The 18,056-nt window shown below is 36.5% G+C and overlaps 3 protein-coding genes across 6 annotated transcripts; 2 read left to right on the forward strand and 1 right to left on the reverse strand.

Moving 5' to 3' along the window:
• Nucleotides 1-684: 684 nt before the first annotated feature.
• Nucleotides 685-6,059, forward strand: LOC132179901 (methyl-CpG-binding domain-containing protein 5-like). 3 transcript variants are annotated; one of them, XM_059592694.1, is made up of 4 exons: nucleotides 685-1,249; nucleotides 4,555-4,710; nucleotides 4,801-5,067; nucleotides 5,441-6,059. In XM_059592694.1, exons 1-3 carry the CDS (start codon nucleotides 875-877, stop codon nucleotides 5,029-5,031), a joined length of 762 nt encoding a protein of 253 aa, XP_059448677.1. In that variant the 5' UTR covers nucleotides 685-874; the 3' UTR covers nucleotides 5,032-5,067; nucleotides 5,441-6,059. The 3 variants fall into 3 exon arrangements, 1 of the variants encoding a protein (XP_059448677.1); XR_009439983.1 differs by having other exon boundaries at nucleotides 686-1,249; nucleotides 4,801-5,093; XR_009439984.1 differs by having other exon boundaries at nucleotides 689-1,249; nucleotides 4,555-4,695; nucleotides 4,801-5,093.
• A 2,493-nt stretch (nucleotides 6,060-8,552) lies between these two features.
• On the forward strand, nucleotides 8,553-12,294 carry LOC132179076 (probable LRR receptor-like serine/threonine-protein kinase At1g14390). 2 transcript variants are annotated; one of them, XM_059591704.1, is made up of 7 exons: nucleotides 8,553-10,190; nucleotides 10,686-10,819; nucleotides 10,933-11,176; nucleotides 11,255-11,448; nucleotides 11,545-11,591; nucleotides 11,673-11,784; nucleotides 11,888-12,294. In XM_059591704.1, the coding sequence occupies exons 1-7, from the start codon at nucleotides 8,939-8,941 to the stop codon at nucleotides 12,119-12,121; spliced, it is 2,217 nt and encodes a 738-aa protein (XP_059447687.1). In that variant the 5' UTR covers nucleotides 8,553-8,938; the 3' UTR covers nucleotides 12,122-12,294. The 2 variants fall into 2 exon arrangements, with proteins under 2 accessions (XP_059447687.1, XP_059447688.1); XM_059591705.1 differs by having other exon boundaries at nucleotides 11,676-11,784.
• Nucleotides 12,295-12,475: 181 nt separating this feature from the next.
• Nucleotides 12,476-16,530, reverse strand: LOC132179079 (ubiquitin-conjugating enzyme E2 2-like). Its single transcript, XM_059591710.1, has 6 exons — nucleotides 16,268-16,530; nucleotides 15,558-15,691; nucleotides 15,383-15,408; nucleotides 14,412-14,501; nucleotides 13,733-13,821; nucleotides 12,476-12,830 (listed from the first exon to the last, which is right to left on the reverse strand). Exons 2-6 carry the CDS (start codon nucleotides 15,680-15,682, stop codon nucleotides 12,702-12,704), a joined length of 459 nt encoding a protein of 152 aa, XP_059447693.1. The 5' UTR covers nucleotides 15,683-15,691; nucleotides 16,268-16,530; the 3' UTR covers nucleotides 12,476-12,701.
• Between the last annotated feature and the right edge of the window lie 1,526 nt (nucleotides 16,531-18,056).

The following is an 18,056-nucleotide window of genomic DNA, read 5'->3' on the forward strand; positions in this document are numbered from 1 at the left end:
GAAAGAATTTGGACATGTAATAGTGTCAGAAATAAAAATAAATTTTTGTCAACTCGGCAACACATTATTTCCCTTGTTTTCTCGGCAACCAAACAGTGGCAGCTCGTTTTTTTTTAAAATAAAAAATAAAATTTTTTTTTTAATTATTTTGACTTTTTAGGGTTCCAAGCTTTTCTTATTGATTTTCTTATTAAACCCGTTAATTAGGACTGACGGAACTAACAGATGTATTGATTTTGTCTTTTTCTCATAAGTTGAGTACTAGATTTGTCATGTTTTAAAACTCAGGAGAAAAAAAATAAAAAAGTGAAAACTCAGGTATCGAAAAAGTTATTAACCCAAAATTATATATAGAAAAATAAAAAGAAAGGGAGAAACGCAAAAGTGGAAAAGAAATAAAGATAATTGATCTCGATGATTTCTAATGTATGTTATGCAATTTGTGACCTTTAAAGTGGAGTGGATTGTTCGTGGCACAGGGATATTCAATATTTTCTTACAAATGGTTAATATATGACAGTCATGGTCGGTAGAAGTCATTTATGATGGGTTTTTTCACGTACTAGGTAAATTGGTAATTATCGGACGACAGCAATTTAAGGTGGTCTTAAGGGAATTAATATTATATATAGGATTTAAGAGAGATTATTATGGTATCGTTGTCGTAGGCGATTGACTTTTAAGTACTCTGAAGACTGATAGGCGATAGCAAAATGGCCCAAATCCAACCGCCAAGATCTTCCCAAATCAGCAGGAAATTTCTGTTCGTTAACTTCTTTTATACAAATCCAGCATCAATCAATACAAAGTCTAGTTTCAAACGTCTTTCCTAATTCCACTTTCCGCCCAAACACACTACACACTTCACACTCTCATGTCGACTGCCGAGACGTCGGGTCAGGATCTAAACCCGAACCCCAACACGCCCAAACGAGGCCCTAACAGACCCGACGAAACCCTAGCCGCCGACCTACCATCCGATCCGCTTCTCGAATTCGATTCCTTCATCGACGCCACCGCCACCGGAGGTCACAGGACGCCTGAGCCGCTGCGCAGGCGCCGATCTTCCGACGGCGCGTCGGCTTCCTTAGCCTCGGAGAAATCGAACGGCGCGGAGCAGAACGCGGCGTCTACTGCCGGAGCTCAGCCACGTCGGGCGCCGGCGGCGCCGCCGGATTGGTTGCCGCCCGGTTGGTATATCGAAGACAGAGTTCGGAGCTCCGGTGCCACAGCTGGAACGATAGACAGGGTAAATTAAATTTCATTTTCTCAAATTATCATTGATATTCTAGAACTGTAGAATTCAATAATTCTCACATTAATGGGCAGTGTTTGCTAATGGTTGTTTGGTTGCTGAGAAAACTGAACAAGAAAAGGGAATATTGAAAGAAATGTTGATATTCGATATATGGAAGTTTTTCTTGAACCGGAAATGTTTCACGAATTAATTATTATCTGTATTTCTCAACTCAGCTCAAGTGTCAAAGCTTAAAATTCCACCTATTTTATTGCATATATTATCCTCTGTTAAACCATTTAGCATGAGGTTTGGATCTGCTAAAGATAAGACATTAGAAACAACTTTTGAGAAGATTTCCTCAATATTTAAGTGGGACTTGAAATTGGAATTTTTTTTTTTTTAATTGGTAAGTGTTGAGGATAAGGTTGTATATTAAATCACACAGAATAATGTACAGAAGGGGTTTACTCTGTAAGAGTGGGTCCGAAGGACCTGCCTTGGAGAGGTTCCCGACATCAAAAAATATATAAAATATATAGGTTAATTGTATAGACACTATATGTACATAACCAAGGTAGGACAACACCACATATAATCTAACAGCCCTGCCCTCCTCAAGCTCAAGGTGGAGTGCAAGAAATCAACTTGAGTTTGGACACAAGATCACGAAAACGCCTTGGAGGATGTTACTTTGTAAAGATGTTTGCGAACTGATCACGGGACGTGAGCGAAGCTATAGTGAGCCCTGAAGAAGATGATGACGGACAAAATGACAATCAATATCAAGATGTTTGGTCCGTTCATGAAATACATCATTATGAGCAATCTGAATAGCACTCTTGTTGTCACAGTATACAGAGTAGCAGAAGAAAGAGAGACACCTATATCTTGTAACAACCATCGCAACCAAAGAAGCTCCGAGGTAGTGTTAGCTAAAGCACAATATTCTGCTTTAGTGCTAGATTGGGCAACAAATGTTTGTTGCTTACTTCGCCAAGAGATAAGAGAGGTGCCAAGTAGGAAACAGTAACCAGTGGTAAAGCGACGATCTTTTGGATCACCCGCCCAATCAGCATCGTTGTAAGCACGCAGCTGAAGAGGAGACTGAAAGGAGAAATAGAGCCCATGAAATAATGTCATCTTCAGGTAGCGAAGGATACGGAGGACAGCTGAGAAATGAGTGGAGCGATGAACAGCCATAAATTGACTCACCTGATGGATAGCGTACGAGATATCAAGCTAAGTGACAGTAAAGTAGACAAGACTGCCAACTAAATGCCGATATAAGGTAAAATTACGAAGAGGCTCGCCATCATGAGGAGTGACACGAGTATTAAGCTCAGTCGGTGTTTCGACAATCTTACTGTCTTTGAGATTGGCCCAAGAAAGCAAATCAGAGGTATACTTGGCATGTGTCAAATAATAACCATCAGAAGAAGAGGAAATCTCAAGACCAATAAAATAGCTGAGAGAGCCAAGATCTTTCATTTCAAAGTGCTAACTGAGGAACTGTTTAAGTTCCTAAATACCAGTGGTATCATCTCTAGTGATGATCATGTCATCAACATGTAGTAGAAGAAGTATGGTGCCCCGGTCTATACGGCGAATAAACAAGGCTGAATCATAAGAATTGATGGAGTATCCAAGGCTAGAGACAGTGGAGCTAAACTTAGCAAACCATGCTCGAGGAGCCTGCTTAAGTCCATATAAAGCTCGACGGAGACGACGAACCTTGTTTGTAGGATGAGATAATCCAGGAGGTGGCTGCATATAGACTTCTTTACTTAAATCACCATTAAGGAAGACATTTTTGACATCTATTTGACAAAGTGACCAATGTAGAGACGCTGCAACAGCCAGCAGAGCACGCATAGAAGAGAGACGAGCAATTGGAGCAAAAGTCTCTTCATAATCCACACCGTACTCCTGAGTAAAACCTCTGGCCACAAGTTGAGCCTTGTACCTGTCAATAATACCATTGAAACAAGTCTTGATTTTGTAAATCCACAAAGCAAGAGATTTGCCAAAGAACACTAGCGGCACCGGAAAAAAATAGGATGCGGAAAAAAAAAAATTAATTAATTAATTAAGGTGATTCAGAACCTATGCTCTAATACCATGTTGAAAATAAGGTTGTGTATTGAATCACACAGAATAATGTATAGAAGGGGCCTATATATATAGGTTAATAGTACAGACACTATATGTACATAACTAATGTGGGACAACACCACATATAATCTAACAGTAAGTTACAGACACTTGTAGATGGACAATCTTATTTTCCAAGGGCGAGTCAGGTTAATTTGGTAATGCGTGTACTGTGGATAAAAGGAATGGAGTTGAAGAATCTAGATAAATTGTTCTGAATACTCTTATCTGTGACATGGGTTATGAAGCAGGAATTTGGTACACCACTTAAGAGTATGGTACAGTGGAGGTACCATCGACTAAGTAGCTGTTATGAATGTAGACTCTTTTTGCTCCAAAAGATCATCATGATGTTTTGATAATAACAAATAAGCAAGTTAAAAGATAACTTTTGTGATTTTAGATTTACTATCATGGAAAGAGTCCATGTTCTTGATCTGTTTCCCTGCTTTTATTTATTTATCTTTAAATCTCTCTCTCTCTCTCTCTCTCTCTCTTTTTGGTGAGGGTGGTGGGGTTCCTCAGGAATATGCTAGGAAAATGCAGAAACTCTAGGTATCATTTCATGATCAGATCTTGCTTCAATATCACTCCATTGAAGGGGATATTTAGTAATCTCTCAGAGGTAATGAATCTGTTGTGTGTGCTTGGAACTTGGTAAGTTTATCCTGTTTTGCTTGGCACAGCCACTTTCTTACAAATTTTCAGGATTTTGGAAGTGTCAGTTATTGGATCAAATATGGATACATCTGTCCTTTGAGCTTATTTCAAAGGGCATTCATGTGTGTCAGTGATAATAACTGGTTGTTAGATTGGCGAGAGAAAAGATTCTGATATCCTTTTCTTTTTCATAAGTAAAGTCTAGATTCTGATATCCATTTTAGATGCTTTCAGTTATGTTTTTGGGATTGTTCTTCAAGGCAGCTGAAGTGAGTTTTTTATGTTTTGCATTTCAACTGGAATGATTCATTTGCTGCAAAGTTTAGGGTCTACTCCTAGTTTTGATAAATTAACATTTCTGTTTCAAGTTTCAATTGTCACGACAACTCCAAATTCTGCAATGGTTCCATCTTATAAATGGCTATCAAATGCTATAGAAGATGACAAAAACGTCCCTTTTTATGGTTCCCAGACAAGGCTCAGATTGTCTCTGTATTGTGCAGTATTATTTTGATCCAGTTTCAAGCAGTCGATTCCGGTCAAAGACGGAGGTTCTTTACTTTTTAGAAACAGGAACTAAACGTAAAAAGAAGAAACTAGTGGAGAACTCTGATGCTGATGCAATCGAGAGTCAAAAGCAAAAGGTTGTTTTTCTGAAGGTGTTGGAAATTATTCCCTTTCACTCTTCTAATATCCCCTTCTCATTAACATGCACTCAATTTTTGATTTATTTTTTGCCATGTATGAAGGGCTCTGGGGGCCAGAAACAAAAGAAGTCTCCAGCAAAGGCCAAGAGTTCTGTTTTGAAATTTGATTTTCTTAATGTGCCTGAGAAGGTCAACTGGGTTTTCACAAATTCCTCCCAGGGGTCCTGGGCTCCTTTTATTGGCGACAAAAAGGTGTCTGAATCTATCACACAAGAATGGGCTACTGCGTTCACAGTCCTCACCTCCAGACATGATTCTCAGATGATGTTTTGAAGGGCATTTTCCAAGCTCTCCATTGTATCATTAAGAGTATGATCCCATACTGACCAATACAGGTCTTCTTTTTTCTTCTCTTTTCCTTTCTTTGATCTCTTCAAGTTGGTTCTGATGACTATTTCATTTCACAGCTAAGCTCAATTGAATTGCCATTCGGCATTTCTTGTTCTAGGTCATATGATCTTTTAAATATTTGGGTTTTGTCTTGTTTTCTTGATCTTTAAGATATTTGGGTTTTGTTTTGTTTTCTTTCTCCTTTTAATTAGTATGCAACTTTGGGGTGGACTCTTGTTTAGATCAGTTTCATTGTTGCTGGAACTCAAGATTGAATATTTAGGAGCAACTTCTTTTTTTGAATATGAATCATAATCCATGATGCTAATTGTCTCAAGCTCGCATGTGGCAGGTACGTATTTCAACCATGGAGTTGTGCTTGGCAATTTTGCTAACGGTTGAAGTGTAAGTTATGCTTTTACAAAGAAGTCAAGAGCCCTACTAAAGCATCAACCATGGATTCAAGTTTTGCATAGATTATTAATCTTTACGCTTCGATCTGAGGTTGTGTTTTCTTGCATCTGTGGCTGATTGGAAACTGCTGACTACTAAGGAACTAAATTGATTTGGTTGGGTGGGGATTGGCTGACTTATTTCTTCAACTAGTGTTCTTCTTTATCGATAATTAGAGTGAGAGAAACTTGGATGTAACTGATAGATATGAATTTATTAGACAAAGGTATATTTTGTTAAAGAGAAATGATAAAAATCATTCTTTCAACCATCTCCATATAGTGAATAGATGAATCTACCATTGAATTTGTGTGGGACTCACGTGAGTTTACAAATTCAATGGTTGATCTATTATATTTGCAAAAAGATATGGTTGAAAGAATGATGTGTAACATGCCTCTTTGCTAATACCTACTAAAAAATTTGAGGAGTAATACATTGGTATCATTAGACAAAGGTGGCCAGAAATGGGTGAGACGCTATTTTGAGTAAATGAGATTTCACCAGTTTTGTTTATCTATTTATTTTTTCGTCTGCGAGATCTCATGAGATATCAACAATGTGATATGGTCTTTACTATATACTTTTTTTTGGCTTTCTGAATATCATTTTTAGGTATATTTCACCCAAGCTTTATGTGCAGCTGTAAAATTTTAAGTGAAAAAGAAAAAAAAATGAATGCTTTTGTTGCTTAACTACCTTTATAATTAGTCCAAGAATTAAAGAGCCCGTTTATTATAAGAGTCTAAGAATTAAAAAGGCCATTTATTATAAACCTCTTAATTCTGGACTTTTACAGATTAGTTTTGTCTATCTTTTGGGTCCAAATGATTCCCATTATTTTCTCTCTTGAGCTGCAAAAATAAATATAATATATAATAAATAAATAATAAAAAATAAAAGAAGTAGAAGAGATAATGACTTTGATGTGAGACTGATTGATCCAGCAGGACTACTGGACCAGCAGCAATAACTTAGAACAATAAAATAAAGAACAAGAAAGAAAGATATAAAAAATCTCAACTCAACTTAACGCTCCTGCATTAGATTTGGGAGGGAATTAATTATCAAGCCACAAGGAGGATCCTAATAGAATGAGAAATAAAATGACACATGCATTTTTTTAAATGTATATAAGAATTATATGTATTTTAAACCAATTAATTTAATAAAATGATTTTTTTTTTAAAAAAAAAAAGGTTCCATAGAATACTAATTTTGATATTTGATAATCACACTGACCACATCCTTCTTGTCAAAAAAATCAATGGGCTTCATAATTTAGATCGGTCCATGATCCATTGAAAGGTCCTGCTAACCACACAACATTTATTGAGCTTTAGGTTGAATGAAATTATCATTATACCCTTAACCCAGTATCAAATCTATATACTCAGAAGATATAGAATCCCATTCAAGCTGACCACTTAGTATTTCAAGGCATATCATGTGCATATTTACTAATTATAAAATGCCATTGACTATTATCTTATATTCCCCAATATATTTATAAGAACAAAACAAAAATAGCCTGCTTATCCTGTCTTCTGCCTACACTTGCGACCAGATCAAGTATTTTAGTGTCAAATTATCTGCACATCATAGGGTGATTGGGTAGAAATCAATACAATTCCATGTGTTTTTACATACCGATAAAATGATTTAAGTAAAATTTTTGACTAATTAATTTGTAGTAACTAATTTGTTAACTATATATTCTTAATTATTTTATGGGAAAAATTCACTTTACCTCACTGAAGTTTCAGAAGGTTTTCAATTCGAATCTCAATGTTTAAAAATTGGCAATGTACCTCACTAATGTTTCAAAAAATTTTAATTCAGACCCTCCGTTACTAATTTCTGTCTAATTGGACAAAAATATTCCACGTGCGTCTCATGTGAAATTTTGATGCTCTCTATTTCAAATTTGCCCTCATTAAAACTTATAAAATTACATAATTATTCTCATTAAAACCTATGAAATTGAAGGTAATTACGTATTTTTATGGGTTTTAATGAGAGCAAAATTGGAATAGAGGGCATCAAAATCCAACGGGAGACGCACGTAGGATGATTTTCGTTCAATTAGACGAAAATTAGTAAAGAAGGGTCTAAATTAAATTTTTTTGAAACATTAGGGGGTATATTGCCAATTTTTAAACATTTGAGTTTTAATTGAAAAATTCCTAAAACTTTAGGGGGTAAAGTGAATTTAACTCTTATTTTATCAATTATAAAGGATGATATCAATTTATATGAAAATTATAATAAAAACGGTAGCATTTAATTTTTCATCCAAATTGATGGTGGGACTTGCACCATCGATGCATGCACTTGAATCACTTCATTAAATTTTAGTGCCCTTTTCAAATCTTATTTACAATTTTTCTTCTGTGCAACAAGAGCTTGTTTGCTGTACAGAGACCAAAATGGGTAAATTACAATTAAGAAAAGACAAACATCTGGGCTGGAAAGAGAAGGCCCAAGTAAAATATGGATTAGGTGCAACTAATACGTCACTAAAGTAAGTGTGTAACAGCTTTGCCTCTAATCACACACCTCTCACCGACAAACCTCACTTATCACAAACACCAAGGCTATTTATGGAATTTCAGAAAAACAACTCTTGGACCGTAGTTTTTTGGTTGACATCGACATAGGGCATTCTGCCCTCGTAGTAACATGAACACATAACGAAGAGGCTACTCTTCACACAAGTCACGTGCCTGGCCACCTGGGGCGCGCGACTTTGAGGTATCCGCGGGTCTTCCATAATTAACGTGGTCAGCACCGAGGTTTTGGCATATTTCACTTTGAAAAATTCATAACTACGTTGACTTTTGACTTTCGGACTACAATGGACGAGAATCAATAGGGATGTACGGTGTAGAAAGCCCGATTGCAATCTTACTGTGAAAATCTCAATAGCACATGTGAGTTTCCTAATCCTTGCATGTGCATATGCACTCCACTTGTGCGTTTTCATTTCTTTCTTCGAAATCTCACTCTCTCAGTCTCAGATCTGATTTCTCTCCACCAAAACACTCTCTCTCTCTCTCTCTCTCTCTCTCTCTCTCTCACTGTAGATTCATTGTTTTAAAGTTTCCCACTTTATCAAATCTTGACCCCATACTTTCCCGAGAAAACCTTTTCCTAGAGGCTAGAGCGTATGTACAACTAAGCATGAGCTTTTTGTTTGATACTTTTATATAATCATAGCTTGTATGTCTGAAACTTTGTTAAAGATTCAGCAGCACTGTTCTGCTTTATGAGCTTTTGATATCATGCCCATTTTTATTCACGAAAAATGGTTGTAGTTATAGTATTTGCATGATTAACCCAATCAATATTTTCCCTTTCTATAGAGTTGGAATTTGAGGCTTTAGCTTCCTGAGGAATGGGGAATTTCTGGGTTTCTTTCTGTTTCTTGTTTCCGGCACTCATTCTTGCTATGCATGCTCCAATTTCTACTGCGCAACTGCCTCCAAGCGAAACCCGAATTCTTTTCCAAGTTCAAAAGCTCCTTGAATACCCTGAAGCTCTTCAGGGATGGACAAATTGGACCAGCTTCTGCTACCTCTCTCCCTCACCTTCTCTCAAGATTGTTTGCTCAAACAATAGCGTAACCGAGTTAACTATTGCCGGAAACAGAAGCTCCCCTTCTAACAGACCAAAACCAGCTTCTGGGAAATTCTCTGTTTCTCAGCAAACTCTATCTGAAAGTTTCTCCATTGATTCTCTCTTTACTGTTCTAACAAAGCTTTCAAACTTAAAAGTGTTGTCAGTTGTTTCCTTGGGATTGTGGGGTCCTTTACCAGCCAAGATCAATCGGTTAAAGTCACTTGAAGTGGTAAACATTAGCTCAAATTTTATTTATGGAGAGATTCCTTCATCAATTGCTTCAATGAGCAATCTGAGAAGTCTTGTTTTGACTGATAATTTGTTCAATGGGAGTGTTCCAGATCTTAAAAGTCTAGTACTTCTTCAAGAGCTGAATTTGGGTGACAACCATCTTGGACCTGAGTTTCCCTCACTAAGCAACAACAGTCTTGTAAGTATTATATTGAGCAACAATTCTTTGAGATCTGAGATTCCTTCAAAACTCATCAACTTTGCGAAGCTCCAGCAGTTTGACATCTCCTCAAACAAATTTCTTGGACCAATCCCATCATTCCTTTTCTCTCTGCCTTCAATTCAGTATCTTAATTTGGCCGAAAATCAACTAAGCGGGGCTCTTCCAATGAACATATCATGCAATGATGAGCTTAAGCTTGTAGATGTTTCCCACAACCTCTTGATAGGGAAACTGCCATCCTGCCTGGCGTCAAAGTCTTCAAACCGGTCAATACTCTTCTCATGGAACTGTTTCTCCGGCGGGAACTCAAATTATCAGCATCCATATACTTTTTGCCACAAAGAAGCATTGGCCGTTAAGCCTCCAATCAAAAGCAAGGAGAAGTCCAGAATGAACCTAGGCTTAATCCTCGGTATCATTGCAGCTGTCGTGGCCATTGCTGGGGTTCTTGGGCTGCTGATTTTGGTCATTATCAGACGGACAGAAGGGAGGAGAGGTGAAGACAACAAATTTGACAGACCTTTTGCTGATAAAATGTCCGTTCGTAGCTCCCCAAGATCAAACATTGATGCAAGTAAGGCAGCCTTTCTAGCTTATTTTTCTTCTTTAATGGCTTATCTAAGTGCTTTGAACAACTGTAATTACTTAAAATATGAATGCTATGCTATATGAGTCATATGACTGCCTACAACTTGCTCATGTGGCAAAAGGACTAATTTTGAATGTCAAGTTAAGATAACTGGTAGTTTAATATGGTATCAGAATCAAAGATGCTGGGATCGAACCTTGACTCCGTCATTTCACCCAATTTCAATTAAATATTTCACGCATTGGGCCTTACCTATTAAAAGAAAGTTTGACCCCACACGTGAAGGGGAGTGTTAAAGTAATGATTAAATGATTAAATTTACCTTTTTCCTATTAGCTTAAGCTTTTGGGATAACTGATAATTTGACATGTCATTCGAGTCGTGTATAATAGTCGTTTAGCAATGTACTTAAAAAGCTGGTTTACATTTTTTCTTGTGTTATATCTCATGAAGGTAATGACTGAATTCGATTTTTCATAGGGCGTGTAAACCAGACAATGAGGCAAGCAACACTAGGGCTCCCACCATATCGTGTTTTCACACTGGATGAGATTGAAGATGTGACGGACAACTTTGACCAATCAAATTTGATTGGGGAAGGATCTCAAGGGCAGGTTGGCATTTGATTCAAACTGTTTGTCCGATAAGCATAATATCAAAATGTGATGGAACCCACAAAAGTTCAATTATTCTCTTCAATCTGAAGCACTTTCTCTGTTACTTACAGCTCTATAAAGGTTGGCTGAGAGATGGTTCAGTGGTCCTGGTGAAGTGCCTGAAACTAAAGCAAAAGCTTTTGCCTCAAAGCTTGATGCAGCACATGGAAGTCTTATCGAAGCTGAGGCATCGGCATTTGGTCAGCATCCTTGGACACTGCCTCGTCACTTATCAGGACCACCCTAATACAGCTAGCACTGTCTTTATTGTTCTTGAACATGTTCCAAATGGATCGCTAAGAGATTATCTTAAGGGTAAGCTCAACAGCAACCAACACCCATTTCTCTCTAACAAACAGTAAATTCTCAATGAACTGCCTTTTGATATGGCAGATTTGAGAAAAAAGGAGGCGTTGAAATGGCCACAGAGAATGGCAATCACCATCGGTGTTGCAAGGGGTGTCCAGTTCTTGCACACAGGGATTGCACCCGGCATAGTTGGAAATAATCTGAAGATGGAGAACGTTTTGTTGGATGACAGCCTCAGCGCGAAAATTAGTAGCTATAACATTCCCTTGCCATCCAAGGTTAAAACAGTACTACTGGATAAACATTTTTGCAGATGATAGTTAAATTTCAACCATTTCTTTGTTTGTTAATTTTTTGCGAATTTAACTTTCCAGGTAGGTTCAGAGAGCCCTCTCAGTGGACAAGATAATCATCTGGGAAGGTATTTTCCTCTTCTCCCCTTCCTTGTTTCACTATTCTGCTACAGCACCCGCGTAATCTTACAAGAGCTCTGTTCATGCAGCAGTGAAATTGCAGAAAAGGAAGATATTTACCAGCTGGGTGTTATCCTACTTGAGGTTATAACTGGTCAGCTGACAACATCAGCCAGTGAAGTGAATGAGCTAAAGCTTCAGGTATTCATACAATTATTTGCTGTATTTTGTTTTTGTTATGTACTTTCGAATCGAACAGGAACCTGGAGTTCATTGGCTTCCATATTGCTTGTTCTCTTCACAGCTAGAGTTGGGCTTGGCAGAATCAGCATCACAATTACGGTCTGCCACCGATCCTTCCTTTCAGGGAACTTTTGCATATCAATCATTAAAGACCACAGTGGGAATTACCCTCAACTGCCTCTGCAAAGATCCGAGGAAGCGCCCTTCAATAGAAGACGTTCTTTGGAATTTGCAGTACTCGATTCAAGTTCAAGAAGGATGGACCAGTAGTGGAAACCTAGGTACACAGATGTAGTGCTTTATTAAAACAATTCTTATACTGCTGTTCTTTCTGCTACAATTCAATTGTGGTGAAAAATAGATGTACATAGAACTGCTGCCCTGCAGTTTTTGCCTCATTATTGTGTCTCTATTACCTTTTTCCGATGATTGACCAGGGTTTTGGAATAATTATGGGTATCACCTTCCTCCTCTCTTGTCACAGCGCTAAATCTTATGGTTCAGTAACATAGCAGGAACCATTTGTCAACTATTTTTTTTAAAGAATCGTGCTTTTACTGCCAACCCTTCGTTTCTTTCTTTTATTTATTTATTTATTTCCAACTCATCCATCATCTGTAATAGTTTTGTTTTCCCAAGTTTAAAGAGATGAGATAAAAGGGGGCAGGAATTTTATATGCAAAGTCCACGAAAAACGCAATGCATCAGATCCAAGAAAAGTTCAGGGAAAAGAGGCGAACACATAAGCAAAGCAGACATTATAAGTAATGGCAGTCAAGGAGCTCACAACACAATGGTTGAGTCCAATTGTTATTTAAACAGGGACACAGGCCATGGACATTTCTTTGAAGTTCCGTGGGACCTGACCACAGCAACTAATCAGCAGTCCAACTCTGCTCAACAATCTCGCGTACTCTCCTATTGTATTCACGTTTGTTCTCACTAAACATCCGTGCAGCTTCTGAATTCGCAGGAGAATTTGGGTTTGGGTCACAGAGCAATGACTGCAACCAGAAAAATGATGATCGCTTGAAAATAAGAAGCAGAATAATATTACTGGAAAAAACAGAAAATCTCAAGTATCTACATTCACATATGTCAATTCTTTTTATAAGGTACAGACATGTCATTGCACATTCTATCAATTAAACATACACGAATATGCATGCAAGCATCCATGAGATAAAGAAATATACTAAAGAGCACAATAAAATTTTATTATATTACGAGATGACGAGGTGGATCACCAACTACAGACCATGTAGCACTCACCATATAGGGATCAGGAACAAGTGAAATCAGAAATTCTTGAGCAATAGAAAAGTTAATGCTCCACAAGCCCATTTTGCTTTGCAAATTTATAGATGATCGAAAAAAAGGAGATCTAGGAAGTGGTATAGATGATGCTGATTATGACTCAAAAGTATGCTATGGAGCATCAAGAAATAACCATGTAATTCATGAGTAAACAGTGTCTGGCTAACGGATGGATATATGCTCCGTAAACATGGCCAAAATTTTAAGGCATGCACATAAATAAGGATCAACTTTAAAGTCATTTTAAGGTATGCATATGAATAAGGGCCAACATTAAAGTCAGTGATGTCTCATAGAAGAGAAAATTTGGGTCTGAAAGTGCAGTTAAATGCATCAGCAAGATTATGCACATGAATAAGGACCAACTATTCCTTGCGTGATAGATAATTTCAAAAGTGTGACTCGAAAATAAGCATCACTAAATCAAAGATGATAGTGACAATTTGCAAGCCTGAAAATGTTAAGTTATTCTTAACTGGCATCATAATTTTGTACAAGCACAACTTAAGACCAACTTGATGTACAATGAAAACATTTTCAAAGTTCACAATCCTTGAGTGACTAAAAACAATTATCGACGATTTAATACCTGGATAGAGGTAAGTATAGCTGCTACATCATAAATAGGGCTCCATTGATTTTGTAGAATGTCCAAACATATGCTTCCATCCGCATAAACTGAAAAAAGGGCAAGACAATAGAGTAACTTAGAAACTAAATGGTGAAATTAATGTGAACAAACAAAACCTCACAGTGAACATTTCAAATTTATGTATGAAAGCGAATATCAGAGTGTTCAAGTGAACCAAAAATGAAGAAAGCAAAGAGCTGAATGCAACACTGGACAAGTAAATGAGACTGGTACTAAGTTCACATAAATTTAGAAGCATGATTGATCCAATAAATTAACAATCGAAAGACAGATAAGAAAATGTGCTTCAAGCCAACAAAGACCTTCTTTTCCACTTAGTCCCAATAGCTATTTGCATCGCATAGCCTTACAGAAAGCTGAAGCATAAATATATTCAATATTTAATGAAAGCATGTCACCACACAGGAATTGTTCAACATGAACCCCATAGAACCCCTCTGTATATATTTATGGACCAAAAAACTGACACAATAAAAAGAATAAGCCAAGCCCTGGAGGTATAATGAGAAAATTGTAATCATTGGAAACATTTTATGGATTTTTATACGTTCAGAGTGTACAGCAATAACTTCAGGAATATGAAATTGTTGATGTTAACCACAGTCAATCAACTTACTATTTGGATGGAACATTCGAGAGACAAAGCGCACTGTTGGTGGCTTGTTTGGATAATCCTCTGTAAACTGAAGCGTCAATTTGAACGTGCCTGAAGGACTTAAAGATATCATTATGAACATAGAGTATTGTAGAAAATATTTCTAGCAATAAAGCAACCTAGTATATTGGTAACTGCAGTCATATAAATGAGAAATTTTCCAACGCCTAAAGACGATAAGCATAATACAAATACCAGTTTGCGGTTTTTAGTAGTTAATGTTCATGTTTGTAGTATTGAAAAGGTCAAAAACAAATATCTACTACACTATTTAAGAAACACAAACACACACACAGCGATGTGTTCCATAGTTGACAGCATGAGATACACCAAAGAACATTCATCTATCAGGACTAATTGAAACTTTCAACTTATAATCAGAAGGTTTGTTGAGATATAAGTATACTAGTGTAAATGAGCATTCATTACCTCCCAAAGCCAACCACAAACTAGAACGTGAAAGGTGATGGATGGAAGTAATACAATAAGAGGTAGAAAGTAAATAATTCACTCTGGCATGACTTAAGCTGGTATGCGGTTTACCAGTTTCCATAGAACTATTAGCATAGATTAGTGTAGTAAGCCAAATATAACTAACAGATATCATCATACCATCTACAGGAGACCAATCATTGACATTATTTAATAAAAAAATTAAAAGAAAAATTGTCAAAGAAATAGCTAAACCCAGAACATAGTGGGCTATCAAAATCAATCCTGAACACGATGGGAAATCAAATTATGTGGAAAAGAAGAAAGTCTCATCCAACCAAACAACTAGACAAGGATATAAAAACATGATGGTTCGCTACAAACAAACAATAGAATCATTGAACGCACTCCATGTAGCTTAAGAGTTGCAGAAAAAAAAGGTTTTTCCTATCCTGATCAAAGCATGATATAAAGTCCTATTAAAATCAAATTAACTTTACCTCCATCCCATGGGGTATCATCAGGCCTGCAATTCAACCAAAGGAGGGAATAAGTACAAATGTATCAGATCCATAACTAGCCAGAACATCCAAAACAAAGAGTGCATACTTCACCAAGCAAAAGGAAATAAACTGAAACAAGGTAAACACAATTATGTTTTCATTTGCAACATACCCAAAGATAACGGCATTCCAAAGCATAATGTTGTTGTCTTGAGGAGCACCACTGATGCCTGCAGGAGGATCCTGCTGCAACCTCTTAAAATCCCTCATCAGCCTCTTCCTTGAAGGAGTTGACATCCTTGCCGCCTATAAGATTAAACCCAAGAATACTATTCAGTGATCATCATAACCATCTCAGTACACAAAGCCGCGCGAGTAGAGCGAATGAGCAACCATTTAACAAAATTGCAACAATAACAGTGCGTTGGAGTATTTATCAAACATGTTACACTAAAGTAAAGCTTCAACAAAGCAACAGGTTGATAACATCCATCATATTAATCTCATCTTGGAAAACTAATTTCTTCAAACCTCCAGTGAATTGCAACTGAAACTTAGCTAAGAACATGTCAATAATATTCAACCGGCAAACCAAGCCCCAAATCACGAATAATTATCCAACAATTTAACCATAACAACAACATCAAACATAAAGCCCATAATTAGTTAACCCAGCTCAAAACGCCGATTCTCATCAAACACACACACACAGAGGCACAGAAACCCTAGATCGATAAACGAAATTGCTGATCAATTTACGAGGCAGAAGGTCCAGGCAGCTTCAAGTTCGAAAGCAATTTAGCAATCAAAACAAAGGTTATTTCTAATCAAAGAAAATCAAACAAGTGGATGCATAGTTGTAACTTGTATGGGATTGCTCACTTATGAGTAAAGGGGGCGAGCAGCTGAGGTCCTTCAGAAGAATCTTGCGTCCTCGTAAACTTTCTCGGACAACAAACAGATGGAAATGATGGTATCCGCCTGATCAGCGAGGCTGATAGGTTTTAGGTTAAGATTGTTGTTGTTCTTATATAGAGAGAGAGAGAAAGATGCTATTAGCAGGCCTGGGGTCAGAGAGGGGTCCCTCTCTCTCTCTCTCTGTTGCGACTGGTACTTCTTCCGATTTGTGCCTTCTTGCCAAGTTGCCACTGGCTAGCTACTTCACGCACTGTATGTGTTGTATTCATTTGCTTGTTTTTTTGTTTCTTTTTTGTCATTTTATTTTTTCTTTCGGCCCATAAATTTTATTTTATTTTTCTATTTTTTAAAGTGTTTTGACATTTACTATAAAATTGGACAATCTAAAAATATTTTCAATTGATAAAGGAAAATAAACTTTACAATGCTTAATATATTTTATGCTTCCCTTAAGCATAGTCACGATATACAATTTTTCACCGCTCGCCCACACTCTATGCAAGTAATAGTGAGAGGGTTCTTGTGAAACCCATTTTGGCAAGTGTTCGAATTGTCAGAATGCTTAGCCTATGTAAGTAGGCTCTACAAAAGCTTTTTCACAATTGTTTGCCCAAATTACAAGTAATATGGGCAGTCCATTGCACGTGGGTTTGAATCTCACCCCTTAGGCCTTTTATTCTTTCATGTAATTTTCTTCCTTCACAAATTCATCTTCGTCATCTCTCTCTTCCTTGCATCTTCTCATATTATATGAAAATATATTAATTATTTGGCAATTTTCTATACGAGCAAAATGCTAAAATATGTTTTTCAAACAAAAAAAAAAAAATTAAAAAATTAAAAAACAATTTCCTATAACAAAATGGCCTTTTATTTTCGAGATAAAATAATTTCATGGTACAATAAGTTCATATTTGTTTGTTGTTTTATGTTATGAATACAAATACATTAACAAATAACTCAAAACAAAAAATATGTTGCGGAATGATCCCATATTGCCTGCGGACAAGATCTTTGGCATGTTTATAAGGAACAGGCAACCCTCTCTTATTGAACCGGTTTTATTAAATGAGTTTAGCCCATGAATTTTTTTCCAAATACTCCTCAAAATACAAAAATAAATATTATATTTATGTCATGTCATAACATATTTTTCAAACTAAAAAATAAAGAATGCTCCCCAATTGTTTTCCTAAAGATGTTATTTTATACCTTTCCAAAAAAAATATCACTTTGATGCTCTTTATAAGGAGATTACTTCAATGATAATCTTCTGAAAAATAAGTTTGAAAAACTGTTTACAAGGAAATCTTTTATTGTTTTTTTATGTTTTTGTGAATTTTAAAGCAAAAAAAAAAAAGAACCAAGTCGGTGATTGAGAATTTTCTATAAATTTCAAAATGATTCCTTGATTTGAAAACTGCAATGGGAAATGAATTGGAAACTTCTGATATATGTGTGAAATGGTGAGCAAAATGATTCCGCAATCACCTTTCTGTTTATTCTTATTCTAGAAAGATCACGCGGCATGGGACCATAATGGATAAATTTGGAACATTGGATTTGTCTTAAACTTAAATTTTCATATGATATGATAAATTACTAATTGACAATCATTTAATGAATATTTTAACACGTACAAAATTTAATTGAAATTTGGATAAATGACAGAGTTAAAGTTCGAATTCAGTATCTTTGGCTCTGATACCAAGTTAAATCAGCAATTGTCCAAAATACTTAAGCTGATAACAAG

Source organism: Corylus avellana, chromosome ca4 (assembly GCF_901000735.1).
Source record: "Corylus avellana chromosome ca4, CavTom2PMs-1.0".
Taxonomy (NCBI): Eukaryota; Viridiplantae; Streptophyta; class Magnoliopsida; order Fagales; family Betulaceae; genus Corylus; species Corylus avellana.

What these genes read in the sequence shown, in the direction of transcription:
- LOC132179901 (XM_059592694.1), top strand. Translation starts at nt 875, where the DNA reads ATGTCGACTGCCGAGACGTCGGGTCAGGATCTAAACCCGAACCCCAAC. An exon ending in CAGCTGGAACGATAGACAGG is followed by an intron (nt 1,250 to 4,554) that starts GTAAATTAAATT and finishes TGTATTGTGCAG; the next exon opens with TATTATTTTGATCCAGTTTC. An exon ending in AAAAGGTTGTTTTTCTGAAG is followed by an intron (nt 4,711 to 4,800) that starts GTGTTGGAAATT and finishes CCATGTATGAAG; the next exon opens with GGCTCTGGGGGCCAGAAACA.
- LOC132179076 (XM_059591704.1), top strand. Translation starts at nt 8,939, where the DNA reads ATGGGGAATTTCTGGGTTTCTTTCTGTTTCTTGTTTCCGGCACTCATT. An exon ending in AAGATCAAACATTGATGCAA is followed by an intron (nt 10,191 to 10,685) that starts GTAAGGCAGCCT and finishes GATTTTTCATAG; the next exon opens with GGCGTGTAAACCAGACAATG. An exon ending in CAAGATAATCATCTGGGAAG is followed by an intron (nt 11,592 to 11,672) that starts GTATTTTCCTCT and finishes CTGTTCATGCAG; the next exon opens with CAGTGAAATTGCAGAAAAGG.
- LOC132179079 (XM_059591710.1), bottom strand. Translation starts at nt 15,682, where the DNA reads ATGTCAACTCCTTCAAGGAAGAGGCTGATGAGGGATTTTAAGAGGTTG. An exon ending in TGGAATGCCGTTATCTTTGG is followed by an intron (nt 15,409 to 15,557) that starts GTATGTTGCAAA and finishes GTTGAATTGCAG; the next exon opens with GCCTGATGATACCCCATGGG. An exon ending in TGATACCCCATGGGATGGAG is followed by an intron (nt 14,502 to 15,382) that starts GTAAAGTTAATT and finishes TAAGTCCTTCAG; the next exon opens with GCACGTTCAAATTGACGCTT.